The sequence below is a fragment of the Clavelina lepadiformis genome, chromosome 4 (assembly GCF_947623445.1).
Source record: "Clavelina lepadiformis chromosome 4, kaClaLepa1.1, whole genome shotgun sequence".
In the NCBI taxonomy this organism is placed as follows: Eukaryota; Metazoa; Chordata; class Ascidiacea; order Aplousobranchia; family Clavelinidae; genus Clavelina; species Clavelina lepadiformis.
In genome coordinates, this window is record NC_135243.1 from 1,966,345 (window position 1) to 1,985,901 (window position 19,557).

The window sequence follows — 19,557 nt, forward strand, 5'->3', positions numbered from 1 at the left end:
CACGTGACAAGGTTTGAATAAGCGACAGCCAATAATACGACCAGATGTTCTTTGAAACTACACCGCGGTTATTTTGCGAGTGACGTAAAAAATATTGTCTACGAGTGCATCAAAATGTGGCTTAAAAACGTAAATTTTTGAAAAAATTCAGTAACTTTAAAAAATCAAAACAGTTGCTAGAACAAGAGTTTAATAAACGACACTGACAGCGTAAAGTTGTTTCAAAAGAGAATCTTCCTCAAAACCCCGTCTCCGCCAGTGGAGGAGCTGCATGGAGGTTCTTGAGGACGACCGGATATCTGGATATCTGATAGTCGGGGTCGAGTATGGACCACTTGGGTATGTTGACGGGAATAGGGGCGAGGCAGCCCTGGTTAAGGGGGATGTCGTAGCCCACCATGCACCTAAGGGAGTAGATGATGGCAGACTTGGTGATCGCTCTTGGCGCGTTCAACTTGTTTATCACCACAGGGGATGTCCCTTCGAAATCGAATGTCGCGCTTCTCGATATGAGCTCCTGGACTAGGTGGATACCCTAAACAGAAAGCTTCGTTGAAATGTCTGTGATTGATACAGTTGTGACGTCACAAAGACACTTACCTTTTGGTTGGCGGCAACTAGCGCTCTCAAGTCGGCCAGGTTGCCATGGAGATTGTGGGTCCGGCTGCAACTAGTGAATTCTCCTGGGAGCACGAGAAACGCTGTTACTTGTGTGAGGTAACAAGTAAAAACAAGTTCAATAGGGTTTAAAGCAGTGGTTCCCAACCTGGGGTTCGCGGACCACTTGGGGATCCGTGAGTGTCTTGGTTGCATGTAGGCTACTTTATTTCTCTATTGTTTGTGCAACGAAAGAAGAGAATCATAAACATTTTAAGACACTTTTTCATTGAAATTTGCAGCAGCTCCCAAGTATATCTGATATTACAGTAAATATTAGGATGTTTCATTTTTTCACCATTTTGGAATTTAAAAAAGCTTGGGGTCTCCCTAGGCCGTATTTTGGGCACAATGAAAGAATCTGGAATTTTTTTTTATTTATGACGTCATTTTGAGGTTGCACCCCCTTGTTGAAGTTTTGGTGGGGGTGCATTTGTGTGAATTGGCGATATCTTGGTAACCGATTGAGCTAGAGCCATGATCAAGGTCTCAAAAGATGCAGAACAGCTAGTTTCCCATAACCACTCTATACATTTTAACTGTATTTTTGCTCTAGAAAAAAAGTTATTTGAGAAAAACCGAAATTTTGAAAAAACCCTAAGTTTTGACATATTTTGTATGCAAACCACAATGTAGTTCCCAACCGAACCTTTATTTTGCTTGGTGGTGATTGTAAACTTTTAGATTGGCTTTCGCCAAGCTTTTAAGCAAAATATTTTATATGTAAGCTATACAAACATATATCTAAGATAAACTTAAAATTACAGCAGTTTGTGTAAATAACTGCTACATCGGTAGTTCTGGAAAGATCGAGTAAACAATCATGTTAAACTGCGACTTTGATTTCTACTTTAGCGTTACTCTACCGTGTAAGAACAGTTCCATAGGCCAAATAACAAATTGTATTTTTTATTCAAATTTATTTTTATTCTTTAAACTAACAACAAACAACAGTTCATGTTAACCCAAAAATTTGCTGTCTTCACTAATTGTTATCCATATTGCAAAGGTATGCTTGCAAACGAAAATCAGTACGCCTCAAAGTAGATTTGTTTTCACGAATTTTCTCCTGCAGAATATTTTTCAACCATCCAATTTTCCTTTCATTGCACTTACTATTGTTTTCAATGGCTTTCCAAAATTCTGGATCAACATCATCTGAAGCAATGCCATGAGCTTGTTTTCTGTTCAATGTGAAAAATTGTTTTAAACCAGCATTACGATTCATAAGCAAGTTGTTTACATCGATGGATAGCGGCATGGAAGAGGATACTTTAACAGCCTCGATTGGGTAAGGTGGCACCTCAGAATAAACACTTAAAGCCACATTTTGGGGGTCAAGCCATTGTCCCGCATGATCCAAGTAATACTTCATTACCATATCAGCAACATCTGGCTGGATTTCTCTATAAGCAAGAAGAAGGTTGCATTGGAAAAGAGTAAGAAAAGGACCATCACAAGCTTTTGGATGCAAATGTATCATTAAAAAAGAGGGTACATAGACTGAAACTATGTATGAAACAATTTTTTCTAATTTTCTTTTTTGATTTGTGGACATTTGTTGACTTCCAATGTTGAAAAGCAGAAGACGAAGGTAGCCGCTGGCAGTTGTTATCCATCATGAGTGACTTATACTCTCCTGTTTGTATGTTAAAAGGTTTTTTAGATTTTCCGGAACATTCATCAGCAAATGAGAAGCTAACACTAACAAGCACAGTTCGTCACTGCGGAAACTGTTGTCTACCATTTTTTCCTTTTTTGATGTGCAGTGCTGCAATCTTTGTAATCGGAATAGTTACAGTGTCACATGGAATTAAACCGTTTAGAACGGGCTTCTGTATTGTTTTTATAATATTCAGTAATGCACCATCTTCAAGTGCACTGGGACCTTTTTTTCCACCTTCTATGAAACGAATAACATGGGACAGATATATTTCATTGACATGAAATAAACATTCCAAGGTATGAATCCCATGACCAATGGTCAAACTAAAATAATCTGCTAAGCGTTTATTTACTCCTGACTTCCTGCCTGTGTTAACAGCTGTAGTGTCCGCCATGACTGAGTACACCTTCTTTAGAGTATCACCGCATACCTCATCAATAATTGTGGAGGAAAGTATTTCCCCTGTAACTGATGTTCTTTTGGGAAAGGTTTTGACACCAACAATTCTCTCACATTTTTTATTCTGGTCATCCAACAACTGACCAACAAAAACATACCGGTCAAGTGAGTTAATCACCCTACCATCATATCACAGTTACATTGCACTACACGACTTTATCTCTAATTGGCATCTTTCTAATGCTTTCATTCAAACTTTCTCTCGTCTGCGAAAAATAGTTGTTGGAGATGCTGCGATTTTTTCATGTGCCAAAGATCTCAGTTGGTCTGAGTGCTGGCGTATGGAAGTCATACGACGGTCAGCTAGCATGCACATCTCCTGATTTACAGAAAACGTACGAATTTTTTTATAGAATTTTCCACCAATTACTTTCTTGATTTCAAAATCTGGGTCTAATTTATGATCTCCTGAACCTGATTCCGAATCTGACATGACGTTGAAATTTTGGATTCCAGACTTTTTTCTTATTTTATCAGCAATAACATACTTTGAAGATAAGCTAGAAGACGAACAATTTTCAGTAGACTGCTCAGAGTAATATTTTCGCTTATGACGGTAACTTTTACTGAAACAGTTGATCTGACATGTTGACTTGTAGGCAAAATATGTCAAAATTTTGGTTTTTCTCAAATAACTTTTTTTCTAGAGCAAAAATGCAATTAAAATGTATTGAGTGGTTATAGGAAACCAGCCATTCTGCATCTTTTGACACCTTGATTATGGCTCTAGCTCAATCGGTTACCAAGATATCGCCAATTCACACAAATGCACCCCCACCAAAACTTCAACAAGGGGGTGCAACCTCAAAATGACGTCATAAATAAAAAAAAAATTCAGATTCTTTCATTGTGCCTAAAATACGGCCTAGGGAGACCTCAAGCTTTTTTAAATTCCAAAATGGTGAAAAAATAAAACATCCTAGTAAATATCCCTCAATAGTAGGTTATGCTTTAAATAACAAGACATTTTCTGATTGAATTCTTGGCAAATTTTAGGTACGGGTCCGCAGGCTTGAAAATTTATTAATAGGGGTACGCGACTAAAAAAACATTGGGAACCACTGGTTTAAAAATAATTCTGACTCATTAGAACAACAACAACAACAACAACTACCATGAAACCTTTCAGCATCATATGATACGAGAAAGCACATCATCCAGAACATTATCACATAAATCACAATCACATCCCAGCATAAATCGCAACCTTCTCAAAATGTTTCAGTAGCGGTTAGTTAACACAAACACCGTTGCTACACAACTATGAAATTTTTGAACATCATATGATAAACTTCGTGATCAGATCTATAACAATTATCACATCACCAAGCAAATCACATGATTATACTCACGAGAGTAAACAGGAAGATGAACTCCTCCAGCATATGGATGATTGGAGAGTATGCAATCTCCTTCATTGATCTCTATCGCCCAGATCTGGTACTTCACGCCATCCAACATGGTCCCTAGGTGGATTGGGATGTGAGTAGCGTTGGAAACAAGACGACCATCGGGTCCGAAAAGAGCGCACGAGAAGTCAAGTCGTTCCTGTCGATTCATGTAATGTTACACATAAAATAATGAGTGCTTTCATAAAACATAATGATCATAATAGAATTACACCTACTCAGTTATCAAGAACATATTTACACAAGTATGTCTTGCAATATACACAAGACTATACGGGACTTTCAACGACTGAAGCACAGATAAAATGTCAAGGGCTGAGAAATCTTGGTGCAATAAATTCGCAGAAATTAGACCAAACAGATAAAAGCAGTGTTGGACGATTATCTAGACCAGTAATGTATAAATAACAAACATGTTAAAATATGACGAGTTCAAGCCAGACAAATACCTTAATGTTAGTGGATATTGCTGTCCGTTGTAGAATCCTACCCATCTGTTCTGCAATGCTCATGAACCTTTGATGTCAAAGGTCAGAGGTTATAATATATTGATAAGATCAGTGATCCCAGTCTAGCACACACACAATAAAAGTTAATCGGGAATGACAAATAACCCAACCTCACCTTACAACTACCCCCATAATCATTGCATGCATTTGATATTCAATTTCCCAGTTATTGTTATTTGGGTAAATTGTCAGTCATAAAAATCGCTTCGAAAAATTCAGTCCACAAAATAACACCTATACAGTCGACTCCGCTTAATTCGGACACTTTGGTTCCGCTCACTTTTGGCCGAATTAAGCGGAGAAACGGCTTTGTCCGAATTAAGCGGAAAATCAATTGTTCGTTTCATGGTCATGCATAAAGGCAAAAAATGCATTTAAAATACTGTACTGTTGCGTAATAAATGAATTGCTGCTGCGCTATACTGCAGTAACTGGCACTGATCGCATAAAACGTCTTCGTTTACTTTAGTGAGCAATTTCACTTTTTGTGCTAAACTTTTCTGTACAATTTTGTCCTACAAAATGGACGCAATTGTACCGAAGTAAAAGCGACTATGAAGCTGGCACGGCGTTATATAAGTTCATTGTCGATTGTTACTGCATGTATCGTCATTGTTTCACCATAATCACTCATAATGCAATTGCATCTTGTCTTAAAACGAACGAAGTATATACTGTTTATTGTATCATAACCTAACGATGGAATTGCGAACCTGTGTCCGAATTAAGCGGAGAATCGTCCGAATTAACAGGAGTTTTTTACGTTCAAATTTTACTTTTGTTCCGTTCCCGAGCATTTTGGCCGAATAAAGCGGTTGTCCGAGTTATCCGGTGTCCGAATTAAGCGGATTCGACTGTATATTTAAAATAACGGAGAATGACAAAGAACCTTACAACACCGCACCTTACAACTATTCCAATGGTCATTGCATGCATTTGATATTCAATTTTCCAGTTATTGTCAGTTATAAACTTGCTTCCAAAAACTGTATCTACAAAATAACACTGACCTGTGTGAAAATATAGAGAGTTGGATGGCGTCCAATTCCTTGCCAATATGCTTCGGCTTTCCCTTCCCTATCATGATGGTGATGTCACCTGAGTAAGCGAAATTTTAATAAATAAAGATACCATTTGTAGCATGTTATCTTTACAATCACTTTATAAGTAACCTCGGATTGATGAAATTATGCACGGTTTGTGATTTAAGTATTTGTAATAAGACAATAGCACAACATACACATAGGTGCAGCAAATAAAAATTTAGCATTGATATTTAACAACACTTTACATCATCACTAGGGCAACCAAAAGTCAATATGGTCAATTTTTTTTCCTGCTCAGAATGCTATGAAACAAGCACAAAACAAATTTCAGCTTTATACGACGTGTGGTATAGAAGTCATTAGGTGAGATAAAGTCAAAATGTTACGTTAGGTCAAAATACGGTCAAATTGTTTCGTTAGGTCTTTTTTTTAGGTCAAAATCTATTAAACTTGTAATTTTGTAACCATTCTGTAATATTATTCTTCCGTTTTTCTCTTTTCTTGTACCGCAAACAATTCCAGTCCCGCAAACAATTCCAGTCCCGCAAATTTTACTTCAAAGAGAGAAAAGGCTTTTCAGCGCGTTTGGTGACGTCACGATGTGACGGCATTGCATTTGAAACTGCAAGTTGTCAATCTTAATACGCAGAAACGAAAAAAAGTCAACACTAGAAAAGCATTTTGTCATTTTTAAATGCAGCTTTAGATTAGAAAGTTGCTGTAGACAGTGTAGAGACTATCAGTATAGCGCTTTTCAAAATGAGGTCAAAATTTAAACGTTTTAGGTCAAAATAAGGTCAAACTTTGCAAATTTTTAGGTCAAAAAACTGGTTGCCCTAATCATCACAAATAATATTGTTACCTGTCGTACAACATTTGCTCTGGCAACAACATTTCCAGACACAGATTGGCGTCACAGTTAGGGAATCCCCTTTCTGTAGCATGTGGGGCCTGGGTGGGCCCCAACAGATTCAGGGAGAACTCGGGCTGACGACAAACAAACCCAACCGGAAAAATTGCATAGACCAGACCGTGCTGCGACTGTGTTGCTGTCAAGCTGTGATGAAAATGTTCAGCTGTCATACAATTCAAACAAAATAAGACAACATATTCTAGTGTCAGTAGAAATAATGCAAAACGAGACAAGAACAAATGAGACAAGTCGTCTTTCTCCAAATTTTGAACGTAAACTTTAATTTGTAAAAGCTAAAAAGGTAAAAAATATCAAAAAGCTTGAAAGAAAACAAGATAGTAAAAACAACATATACACAAAAATATAACGAAGCATGCAGAGTCCAAACAACACATACCAGCACATATCGGCACATTGAAATAAAAACACACTTTGTCCTGATGTTGACATTAACAAGAACATTTGTGCCATTGTTGAAGTTTTGCTTTAATTTAAGATTTGAAAATAAAATACCTGCGGTGCTTGTATGGTGACACCAGCTGTAGTAGACTCAAACACATGCTCATATTCCCCGTCGTATCGACTTAGATCTAGGTGGCTTGGGATGTGAGGAGCGTTGGAAACAAGACCACCATCAGGTCCGAAAAGAGCGCACGAGAAGTCAAGTCATTCCTGTCGATTCATGTAATGTTACACAAAGAATATTGAGTGTTTTCACGACACACAATGACAATAATAGAACTAGGCCTACACCTACTCAGTTGTCAAGAACATATTTACATAAGCAAGTCTTGCAATATACACAAGACTATACGGGACTTTCAACGACTGAACCACAAATAAAATGTCAAGGGCCGAGAAATCTTGGTGCAATAAATTCGCAGAAATTAGACCAAACAAGTAAAAGCAGTTTTGGACGATTATCTAGACCAGTGATGCACACAGCAGTCTCCAGCTTAAGTACGCAACTTAAATCTGGTCGGTTTGTACGTAGTTTGCAATGTTTTTGTTATTTCTTCCCTTGAAGTGTGCACAGTGACAGAACTGCACATCACAATCAACCCTTTTAAGCCGTAACAATTACACAAGTATAATTTCGTCTGCTGGGTTTACAGTTATGACAACAAATGCACAGCTTGGTCCTTGAGATGAACATTTTAATTTAGATTAGTAAAGTAGGCCTAAGTATCAAACTTGTAATCGCGAATAAGTTAGTGTACCAGGTCGTGGATTCAAATCTGCATGCACTTTATACAACGCTTGCATGAGATGGGTGCAGTAGTGAGCTAGCCTGCAGTAAAATTGTACAAGTTTTTGCAGATGAAATTATTGTGTTAGGCGGTGAGTATAATCGCACAGTAGCTTACTCCTAGTAATTCTGTAACTTTTAACTGCGCATGATGACAGGCAAAGGCAAGCATTTAAGTGAATCTCAGAGATTAGAAGTTATCACCGGGTTGAGGGAGCCAGCTCCTCCAAGTAAGTAAAGTTTTGCTCGGAAGGACGAAGTGAGTGAAGACATTATTCCAAAGGTTTAGAAGAATCATCAAGAAGATATTCGAAAATGATCTGCTTTGATGTCTGAAGAGACCAAAACAAAACAATTTTAAGCATCTGTTGGTCAATTTTCTGAACTGGAGGATATGTTGTATGTTTGGATTGATAGCAAGCGTCGCACAAGCCTTCCACTTCCGCCCTCATTGGCCGTTTTTAAAGCAATACAAATCGCTGAACAGCTATTGATATCAGAGGATGGCTTGAAAGCTTCATGGCAGTGGCCGATTCCGATCACGTCGTGGATTGCAGAAAATTCTTCTCCACGATGAGAAGATCCCGAGAATGTTTATAACATGGAGGAAACTGGGTTATTTTTTCAGCTCTTGCTCATGCCATCTGAAGATGTCAGCACTATCCGAGGAAAAAGAAGGAAAAGAAAGCTAAAGAACGAGTGTCACTGGTTGTTTGCACAAATGCCACAGGAACGCATAAAGTTCCTTGTACATTGATTGGGAAACCAAAATTTCCGGCTTGTGTCAACAATCGAGAATGGCCTCTAAAGTACTAAGTCAGGGTAAAGCATGGATGGATGTTGACAAGTGTTGGAAATGGTTCAATAAAGTTTTTCATCCTGAAGTGAAGAAAAGAACAGGATGCTGGGTTCTCTTGTTGATGGACACCGCTCCTTGTCATTTTTATGCTTTTGAGAGAAACAACGTCATGGTGGCATTTTCCCTTCCAACTGCACTAGCTGGAAGCAACCATGCGATATGGGTACAATTGCAGCACTAAAGAAAAGTTGAGATATTTGTATGTTAAAGATGTTCTTAGCCTTTATGAGCTAAAAGAGACTTTGAAGTTACGCAAACAAGAGCAAGCAAAAAGGTTACCCAGAGGGGCAGCGGGTGTTGCCTATGGCAACCATCATCTGCTAGATGCAGCGAATTATGTCAACTATGCATGGGATGCGATATCAGAATCAGCGATAGAAAACGTGTTTAAAAGGGCTGAATTATTTCCATTAGAAGGTGGCATTGTTGATGGATGAAATCTGATATGATCTTATGTCCAGGATACGAGAACTAGATATGAAAAAACTGTTTAATTTTTCGACATGTGGTGGCTTACCACTCGATGTCACTAGAGCATGATCTTCAATCCCAGAAAGTTCGATACCTCCAACTCTGCCACCATCGTTGATGATGTCACGTCCTGGATTGGCAAAACCAAATCCTTTCTTGTATCTGCAGATGCGTGAATGAGTTTGATGTTAGTGAACTAAATAATAATGTTTGAATAATCTAAAAATTTGAATGCTAAGTTTTAATAAAACGACAGCGTAGCTCTTGCATAGTAATTGGTTGTGAACATTCTAAAAATATCATTCGACAACAACTTATACATGGATGAGGTTCTTTGCAACTAAATGTGGAAAATACTTCAACTGCATCAGGGTTGATCTTAGCACCCACCTGGCTTGGAAAGTCGGCAAAAAGTCACCAAACTTTGATGCGACACAATCTAAGTTTTTCACCGTGGAAGGCTGACACACGAGGGCGCAGTCGGTCTGCTCATACCTCGGATTCAAATAAAGATCGGTTTTGATGCTTTCAGGGGAAACCCTGATCTGATAATGCTTGCACACACTCGACTATAAGCTCATCAATAGTGACATCTAGTGCAGATATGGGCTCTGTGATCGAAATGCAACGAAATTGTTTTTAAAAGATTTATACCAAACAAATCAGAAAAGAACAAATTATTAGGTAATTGCAATCATCCAATTTACCAATACGAGATTATCAATTAACATATGTATATTGAGATGTTTATATGACATTTTATTATCCAACCATTACAGCGAGATGATGATTTAAACTGTGATAATACACTGTGATGTAACAAATTGGTAATAATGAAGTAAAATAACTGTCGCAAACTGTTAATTAAAAAAAAGTCACCCAAATAAATTAAATAAGTAAAAACATTCGGAAAAGACGTAACGATTTAATCTTGTTTAAATAAGAGACAGCCTTTGTTGTAGAGAGAAGAGATTGTCAAGTTGCCTGAGCTACCGCAAAACTAGCACTAAATACACATGGACCACGAACGGAATGGCAAATTTTTCGTGGCAATTCGCCGTGAAAAATATCGGCTTCGTGTGCTCAGGGATGAAAACGTGGTGTGTAGTTGGAAATAAAAAAGCAATGTTGCATAATGTTGTGGGAAATATTCAGGAAATTTCATATGATATGATACTAATAAAACAAATTATTATTATGATTCATGAAAATAAAATCATGATGAAAATACCAATTGTCACAAGGGTATATAATGAAGCCATGTTGCATAATGTTGTATGATATAATCAGGCAAGTTCATATGATATGATACCAACATACTCACGGGAGTGGTTACGGTGAGATAGGGAAGATGAACTCCTCTAGCACATGGATGGGAGAGGAGAGGATAAGATCTCCCTCATTGATCTCTATCGCCCTCATCTGGTACTGCACGGCATCCTGCATGGCCACTAGGTGGCCTGGGATGTGAGAAGCGTTGGAAACAAGACCACCATCAGGTCCGAATAGAAGGCACTAGAAATCCAGACGTTCCTGTCGATTCATGAAACAATACAATAATGAGTGTTCTTACGACACACAATGATCATAATAGAACTACACCTACTCAGTTATCAAGAACATATTTGCACAAGAAAGTCTGGCAATATACACAAGACTATACAGGACTTTTAATGACTGAACCACAGATAAAATGTCAAGGGCTGAGATATCTTGGTGCAATAAATTCGCAGAAATTAGACCGAACCAACCTCATCAAATTCTAATTGGTGTCACCATGACATCATAATGCAACACCCTTTTAATCATTTTTGCCTTGCAATAGAGTTCAACTGAGATTGTGCTGTTCTTGTCGATTATGATCGTTGGACCGTGAATCATGTGACCACATAACAGGTCATCCATGAGATGGGCCCTAGTGCCAAGATGACCGCAAGAGAAACAGAGCATACTTAGTACCTACTACTTAGGTATGTAAATTTTGCCATTTTAAATAATTTTTAGTGCCAGGTGTGCCATAAGCTATAACCAAGATACCATTTGCACCATGTTATCTTCACAATTGCTTTATAAGTTACCTCGGATTGATGTGTAGTGGCATGTGAGCCACTACCAATACCAATATATCATTCGTGGGAAAGTATTCGCCAGTTGTTTATTGAAATGTTGCTTGTTGATGAAACTGCAATTGTCGCTTAATATTTGGAAACTTTCTCTAAATAACTTTATGTGAAAGCGCCGTTTAGTACGTTGCCAGGTGATTTCATAGCATCCGAGTTTTAACTGTAAATAATCCCCATTGCCCAAACGCTTATTTTATCGTTCGCGCATTCTGAAATATTTGTGTATATTGTGTTTCCGTTCACATCGCTTCGCTTTATAAACTCGAGCTGATACGCGAGTAACCGCGCAGACAGAGATATCGAATCGTACGAACGTATTACGTAAGTCGTGTTAAATGTAATCTGTTAGACTTGTGTTAAATGGTTAATGCTAAGTTTGTGATTGTGTAATATTAATCGGAACCTGTACAGTTCCTACAATAAAGGATTGTTTCTGATAAACTGTATCTGTTAATCGTAAGGGCGTTCGGCTAATAACACGTTAGGTTGGAGAATTCTAACCGCACGCAACCACGGAGTCAGATCATTAATTCGGCAGGTAAATTAAGTCCGAATAACTTAAGTTAAAACAAGCAGCAACCTCTGAAGATGCAATTATGCACAGTTTGTGATGTAATCACTTGTAATAAGACAAAAGCACAGCATGCACATAGGTGCAGCAAAAAAAAACTAAACATTGTTATTTAACAACACTTTACTTCGTCACAAACCATATTGTTACACAACATAGAACTTACTCTGGCAACAACCTCCCCAGACACAGATTGGCATCACAGTTAGGGGAATCCCCTTTCAGTAGCATGTGGGGCCTGGGTGGGCTTCAGCAGATTCAGGGAGGACTCGGGCTGACAACAAACAATCCCAACCTGAAAAATTGTATAGACCAGACCGTGCTGCGACTGTGTCGATGTCAAGCTGTGATGAAAATGTTCAACTGTCATAGAAATCAAACAAAATAAGACAACATATTCTACTGTCAGTAGAAATAATGCAAAACGAGACAAGTCGTCTTTCTCCAAATTTTGAACTTCCACATTAATTTGTAAAAGTTAAAAAGGTAAAAAATCTCAAAAACGATCGAAAGAACACAAGATAGTAAAAACAACATATACACAAAAATAAAACGAAGCATTTAGAGTCCAAACAACACATACTAGCACATATCGGCACATTGAAATAAAAACAAACTTTGTCTTGATGTTGATATTAACAGGAAAATTTGTGCCATTGTTGAAGTTTTGCTTTAATTTAAGATTTGAAAATAAAATACCTGCGGTGCTTGTATGGTGACACCAGCTGTAGTAGACTCAAACACATGCTCATATTCCCCGTCGTATCGACTTACATCTGTTGATGTTCCTGTGTAAATAGTGTCATAAATTTCATCACAATTTAAGTATTTGCATGTCACAAAATCATTCTTTATAACGGAACAAAGAACTGGTCAGGATATTCACAAATTCTATAAACAAGTGTCCGGCCACGCGGCCACAACACCAAGCACTGGAATAAATGGTTGGGATACCACGATGACAACACAAGGACATAACTTACGTAATCTTATTAATATTTATTTAGCCTGTGCATGCATGCAACGTACATGCTCATACTGATACTGGATATATTAGCGGCACCATACCTCTCATGTTGTACCCAAATGCTATGTTGGTCTTCAAATGACGTCATAGCGTACCAAATAACGCCACCTGCTGGGCCGGATAATATTGCTCTATTTCCATCGAACCTGAGCATTGAGGAGTGTGAGATGTTGTATTTTATATCAGAAGACGTAAACATTTGATGAATCTTTTCCAACTCAAGGGCTGTTTGAGTGTTGAGTTTTTACAGGCGGGCCAGATCATAGGCACAAACGATGTCATAATTAGTTGGAGCTGTTACTTGCTCCTATATCTACGTTCCTCAATCTACAACACAGTTTGCAATGATAGGTGTCAATTTGTTGGTAGCTTGCTTATCGCTGATTTAAATGAATATGACGATCTGTTGTTATACTTCATGTTAATATAATAATATAATCACAGCCTTACGAACAAACTTACTTATCAATAGGAGTGAGGCCACCATCAGACTGCATAAAGAGCGAGTTGATGTCTATGTTGCTGACGTCAGACTGAAAGCTTCTATATATGCTTTAACTCACAGTGTGAGGTAGGCATCTACGCATGCAGCGAAGTCGTGCGAGACAATCTTGACCATGGACTTGAGATGATAGTTAAGACTTGTTTAAATCTCATCTCCATGGCAATCTTTTTAACTGCTACTTCATACTCGGAAAAGCTGCATACATAGACATCTGATGTCACAGTTGAACGTTAAAAATATTAAATTAAACTTGATTATGCAATAGCATAATTACTAATCAATGTATAAAGACAATAGACCAGCATCACAAAGTGAACAATAACCATTAACCAAACAATCGATGATGCAAAGTTTTGCGACGACAACTTAAAGCAATCGAGCTTAAACAAGACTCAAACTCAGCATTCTTTTACTTTTGCTGCCAAACAAAGCAAAACAGTTGTAAGCACCAAAACATATGCATTGCCAAGCTGTATGTAATTTCAATCTAACAACAGCATAGACTCACATGTATGAATGCATGACAGCATCAAACAAATAAACTACTATAATTACGCACAGAAGTGAGGCTTACTTTAGCTCTTGCCTGACACTAACATAAGCGTAGGTGCAGTTCTACAACCAACAGAAAACTAGGATATAATCAGGAATAGGAAAGCAGATCAAAAAGGTTAAGAACCGCTGCTTTAAATCAAAGTAAAAAGTGATAATAAACTCATCTCTGACGAAATATTAAAGACCATGAAAATTATAAAATAAGCAAAGACGAAAAATACAAAACCCACATTTAAAGTCAGCAGTAGGTAGTAGCTTAATACAACTGCATTGTCAACTGGAAATATCAGAGTTAATAAACTTACGAGGTCCAACATTTTTGGTCTTGATTGGTTTCCAAGAGGATCTCTCCAGCCCTCAGTGAGAGCAAGTGCCATTCTCTCATCTTTCCTCTCGAGGAGAAAATTTGTGGCAACGGTCGTTCCCATCCGGATGAAATCGATCTTAATCAAGTGGAGTGATTAACGCATTATAATTTTCAACTCTTCAAAACAAAAATAAACTATGTACACATAATTAGGTGGTCTATAGATTTAAACAGCATTTCATAGCAGTGGTTTTAGCCAAGTTGACAAATGGTTAAACTTGTGGAGATGATGAGAAACTAACATTAATTAGAGACAAAATTACAGGCATATTTGTAATTAAGCACCAACAATAAAATCAAACTACATTTGATAATAATATTTTTAGCCTCGTCAACAAAGCAACAAATTAAACTTGAAGCAACAACGAGAAATAAAATTATTCACAAAATTATGATAATATTTATGTTTATTTTTGTAACATACCTTTTCCATAATGCTTCGAATTCCTTCCCTGGGAGCATGACAGTAATTTTGTGGATCGACAGACAACAGCTTCATCACTTCGACGCATAGGTCAGTCAATTGGCAGATCTGTGAACTACTTCTGCTGCAATTGCAATGAATGCTTTCAATATCGATAATGAAGTTAGGACTAGCATTTTTCATGTCTAGGCTATGTAGCATAGGCCTAGGCCTACTACACTGGAAAAAAAGTGACCGTCATCAGTCCAAAATTTTTATCATTGACTATTAAGACGTTGATTTCGTTGAAAAAACATTGCCCATACCTTATTGTGATCCAAGTAATACCCATAAATCTGCCTACATACAGTTTGCAACTCCTTTTTATGGCTGACTAGGCCTACGCACCACCGATGCACTGGAAACAATGATGGCTACAACTAAAACCCATTATACGATGTGATTGGCATTTACTTCGTTATATGCGAAAGACTAGTGGCTTAATCTCATTCGTGCCATGTAATATACGAAGCCACTTGACACAGTCAGAGTTTCTTACCTAACTGTTACCTTGCTTGCTGTTCTTGCTGTTACCTCGATAAATATCACATTAATATTGAGATGGTGACATTTCGTCACTGTTTAATTCAAAACCTTCCTTAGAATCCTTATCCATGCAATGCCGTAATTTTATGAACTTTGTTACTAGATGCAAGGTTAAACAAGGTCGAAACAACTTAAAAGTAATCCTGTGTAAGTACAATAGGCAGACATTTAATACAAATTTCATTACCCTAATTACTTTCCTCGAAATATAAAGACCTTTTTTTAACAATCAGGGAATGCTAACGTGCACAAGTGCTACGATTCTTTGATTTATTTTTTACATAAAAACACGGCATTTATGCTAACAATCACAACGAATACGTTCAAGATAACCTTAATTTAAGCTAAAATATGTGGTTCCTAACTATATAATAACAAATGTTATGCACATTGTTAGAACAAATTCAAACAGAATTACAATAAAACAATCCCACTAATATCGATTATTTGAGGACTTAAAATTTTACTGTTCAACTTGTAAAATGAAAAACCTGTATACTTATAACATGTAAATATTTAATTTCAAACAGTTAACTATTTGCAATGCTGTAAGCATTTAGGGCCTCGTCCTCTGGAATCACTACATACTTTCTAACAAGAGAAACGTACATAGTTTCACACAACATTACCAATTCCAGTCTCCCAAAATCAGGAAGACCATCTTGAACATATGTAGCAACAAAACACCGAATGTTACATTATGTACCGTAAATTTCTATCCATCGAAAGTACGAACGATTGTGTGGCATGACGCTGAGAAAAGTCAGCACATCGGCAGAAAAATTGTTAAACAGAAGAACTTTTGGTCCCAGAGTATACTTGGATGCAAATAAATTTTCGTCCTGCAACAGCATACAGAGGTGACGTTGGTGCTTTTCCGCCAAAAACTTTTGGGTGTTTTTAAAAGAAGCTCTGCTAGTTAAAGACTTGAATAAAGACTGCTTCGCCTCAAACCGCATGTACCATGTTCTTGCAGATGAACCAAGGTTTTCTATATCCGTTTGCACATGAGTCAGATAATGTTGTTTTGGGATGATATTAACACTTGGAAACGCTAATTTAAAGAGCTGGAGATAAGAAGAAATCAAAAAACGCAAATAAGGTCAAGGTGTGATGGGCAATGTTCGGAGACAAAGGAATATTGATAAATTTCAGCAAAGCTAAAAAGCACTGGTAAGTGTCACAAAGAAAATCAATGAACTTACTAAGTACAAAGGGCAGCATTCTTGCCAGTAGTAGCATTTGTGATGTGGGCTGACGCAATTTCTTCTCTTTTTTGATATGGTGAGACATTATCTGAGAAGGTTTTTTTGCTGTCTCGAAATAGCAGCACGGAAAATTTGAAACCTTTTAATTTAGCGTTGAAAGCGTTAACTTATTTTTTTTCGTAGATATGGTAGTTAAGCATAGGAATAATGGCATGCAGCAAACATCCTTCTAGGACAATGTGCATTACATGTTGAGGAGAACAGTTAAATGGGTTAAAATACGGTACATCGAATAAGGCTGTCCGTCTATTTAGCCCACACTGCCTTGACTTTTCCTTGCAGTACTCTTCGTGCGTTGCGGTATCTCTTAACGTAAAGTCTTCTTCCCATGTTTTTGTCTTTATTTCCTCCACTGTTGCTAAGCAATGGCGACACATCTTGAATGCGAAACGCCATACTTGTTAATATCTGAAGTTATTGCAGTAGCTGGAAGACAAATCCTAAAATACTTTGACCGACGGCTTGGTGGTAAATTATAAAAAGATATATAGAAACGTTCAAGGTTGTGATCAATAGTTTTGCTTCTGCAACTAATTTCGCCATGGTGGTGAGCTATACGCGCTATACCTGGGAAAAAGTTGTGTAATCTGATAATATTTTTCTTGCGAATATTGGCCCAATGTTTCGCTCAGATTTATATGATCTGATATGGGCTATCCCCCCAGTGGTGATGTGTTGCGCATTCTATAAGTTATGACCAGCCCTTAGATTATGTTATTATGTTATATTATAGTATAAATGTTTGAAAAATTAAACACCCGGTCTCTTACTGGTTGTGTTATGTCGTAATTTATGACGTCATTCCAAGAAGACCGTAGAATACGGCAGGTAACCTTTGATCAAATCTTTGTAGATGATACGAACAATTTACTAACTTTCCATGATTATCACGTTTTTACTTCGCACTTGATCCCAGAGTGATTCCAACCGTAATCAATGAAGCGTAGAAAAAGAGAAAACAGAGAAGAACGACGACGAAATTACACATTCCACAGTAATGCTTGAATTGCTTGCGATTGCTTATGGAAAAAAATGTTTGTAATGTAGCCATGGCTGTTTTATTTTGCAACCATGAGATTTGTTACGAGCAATTTTCAGGCTTTGTGACGTTGTTATGAAGGGAAGCGGAGGGGCATATGTTTACGTAAAAAATTGAACAATATTGTCACCGAAGGAAGTTCAAAGCGTTAATTAGACTCTATTTGTCTGTCGTCTGACCAAAAATAAATCGACACGCATTCTTTTATATCAACACGATGAACGACCTTTTCAGTGATTTTAAATGGTTAAACTTTGGACTATTAATTGTTTATTGCATTGGTGATTGATTACTTCATTAAGTAAAAATCGGTTTACGCAGCGTCGGTGTACACACTGAATTTTATTACAGTAAATGTTTGAATGTAATAATTCGCATTGTATTTATTTCTAGTGGATTCTTTTAAACTTTGCTTGACATGAATTAGCTTGTGTAACGCGTCGCAAATTACACGCAAGTTCTTACGCATTTTACGTCATATTCTTCGCTGTCAACGTATCTAGATGTCATATTGGACAAGGAAAGGGAGAAGGATTCAAACCGCTGTAAAATAAGGACTAGGCAAAATATTTTCAAATTTTTTTATCTCGTAAAAGAATTCATGTGCAACTTCCCTGAGCAAAATCATCACAATCCAACCCTCAGTACGTTTGTAATTTAAAAAAGAATCAAAGCGTGTCGACAATTTCCATTGTAAAGTAGGCCTATAGGCAGGGTTGCCATACCGTCCTTATTTCTAAGATTTGTCTTTATTTTTAAAGGTCCGTGTCTTAGAAAATATGTTTGTCCTATTTTCTAAGAAATGTCCTTATTTTCACTTTCGTCCTTATTTTTAGGGCGGAGGTGGGCACTTTTGTCCTTATTTTGGGCATTTTGTCACCTTTACGATACCATTTTGTACCAAAGAGATACCAAAATTATGAACATGCAGATAGTGCCTTGCTTTTTTTTTAGAAACATTGGTTGCTTTCTCTTGTTGTACACTGTTTAAGGTGGTATTTCTTGTTCATTTTCTAGTCGTCCTTATTTTTGAGTTGAGACTGATGGCAACCCTGCCTATAGGCGATCGAAAAGATCTTGCCACCCAAAAAGACTGGCACCGGTAACTCAGAAAGGATCTACATGGAATATAAGTCTAAACGGCAAACAAAGTCTTCGGGTTCTCTCGGGACCGAAATGTTTTTCGTGGTGTCGTCGTAATTTTTATCGGTTCTGATAAATGTCAAAACCGTTGCCGACACAAAGAAAAGTTACTTCAGTACCAGGCAAAACTAAGTCAAAGTACCACGTTAGCACACGATTAACCCCGCGGCCCGACGAGTCAATTCAGGATACGACCATGTCGAGCGGAAACGGAGAACAATCGTCAGATCCCTCCAGCATTGAGGTGGCTGGAACCTCTGGTCTGGGTGCTGACAATAAATTACAGACAAGTGTGCGGACACAGGACAATACCTCGCGAAACGATTTGTTTTCACACGTCAAGCTTTCTACCTTTTGGAAATTCAATCCCGAAGCATGGATCTCCCACCTGGAACACAAATTTTCCCTGTATCGCATCTCTTCGCAAACAAACCGTTACTTGTCAAATCTAAAGAAGATGCCACGAAAAAAAATTTTTTATATTTATTTTTTATATTTAATTGCTAATATTTTTTTGTCACTTTATTTAATCGTCTTTTTGCACGTTACATAACAATTCAGTTTCTATACGGTCTCGTTTAAAGCACTGAAAATTAGTTACAGTGATCGTTTCAAAGGCTGTGGCACCTGGATAGTGCATAGTGCATTGATAATTGTCAAACTTGCTTAATGATATATCATTATCACAGTGTTGGTCATTGTTGGATATCTG

The 19,557-nt window shown here is 37.5% G+C and overlaps 2 protein-coding genes across 2 annotated transcripts; both read right to left on the reverse strand.

The window, feature by feature from the left end:
- Positions 1–32: 32 nt before the first annotated feature.
- LOC143452380 (5-oxoprolinase-like) lies at positions 33–4,700 on the reverse strand. Its single transcript, XM_076953329.1, has 4 exons — positions 4,641–4,700; positions 4,135–4,330; positions 601–683; positions 33–535 (listed from the first exon to the last, which is right to left on the reverse strand). Exons 1-4 carry the CDS (start codon positions 4,683–4,685, stop codon positions 239–241), a joined length of 621 nt encoding a protein of 206 aa, XP_076809444.1. The 5' UTR covers positions 4,686–4,700; the 3' UTR covers positions 33–238.
- A 1,106-nt stretch (positions 4,701–5,806) lies between these two features.
- Positions 5,807–15,418, reverse strand: LOC143453400 (uncharacterized). The gene is made up of 13 exons (XM_076954737.1): positions 15,116–15,418; positions 14,811–14,934; positions 14,325–14,462; positions 13,422–13,659; positions 13,001–13,286; positions 12,632–12,720; positions 12,099–12,276; positions 10,563–10,771; positions 9,629–9,849; positions 9,285–9,400; positions 7,173–7,331; positions 6,609–6,803; positions 5,807–6,383 (listed from the first exon to the last, which is right to left on the reverse strand). Exons 1-4 carry the CDS (start codon positions 15,139–15,141, stop codon positions 13,645–13,647), a joined length of 303 nt encoding a protein of 100 aa, XP_076810852.1. The 5' UTR covers positions 15,142–15,418; the 3' UTR covers positions 5,807–6,383; positions 6,609–6,803; positions 7,173–7,331; positions 9,285–9,400; positions 9,629–9,849; positions 10,563–10,771; positions 12,099–12,276; positions 12,632–12,720; positions 13,001–13,286; positions 13,422–13,644.
- Between the last annotated feature and the right edge of the window lie 4,139 nt (positions 15,419–19,557).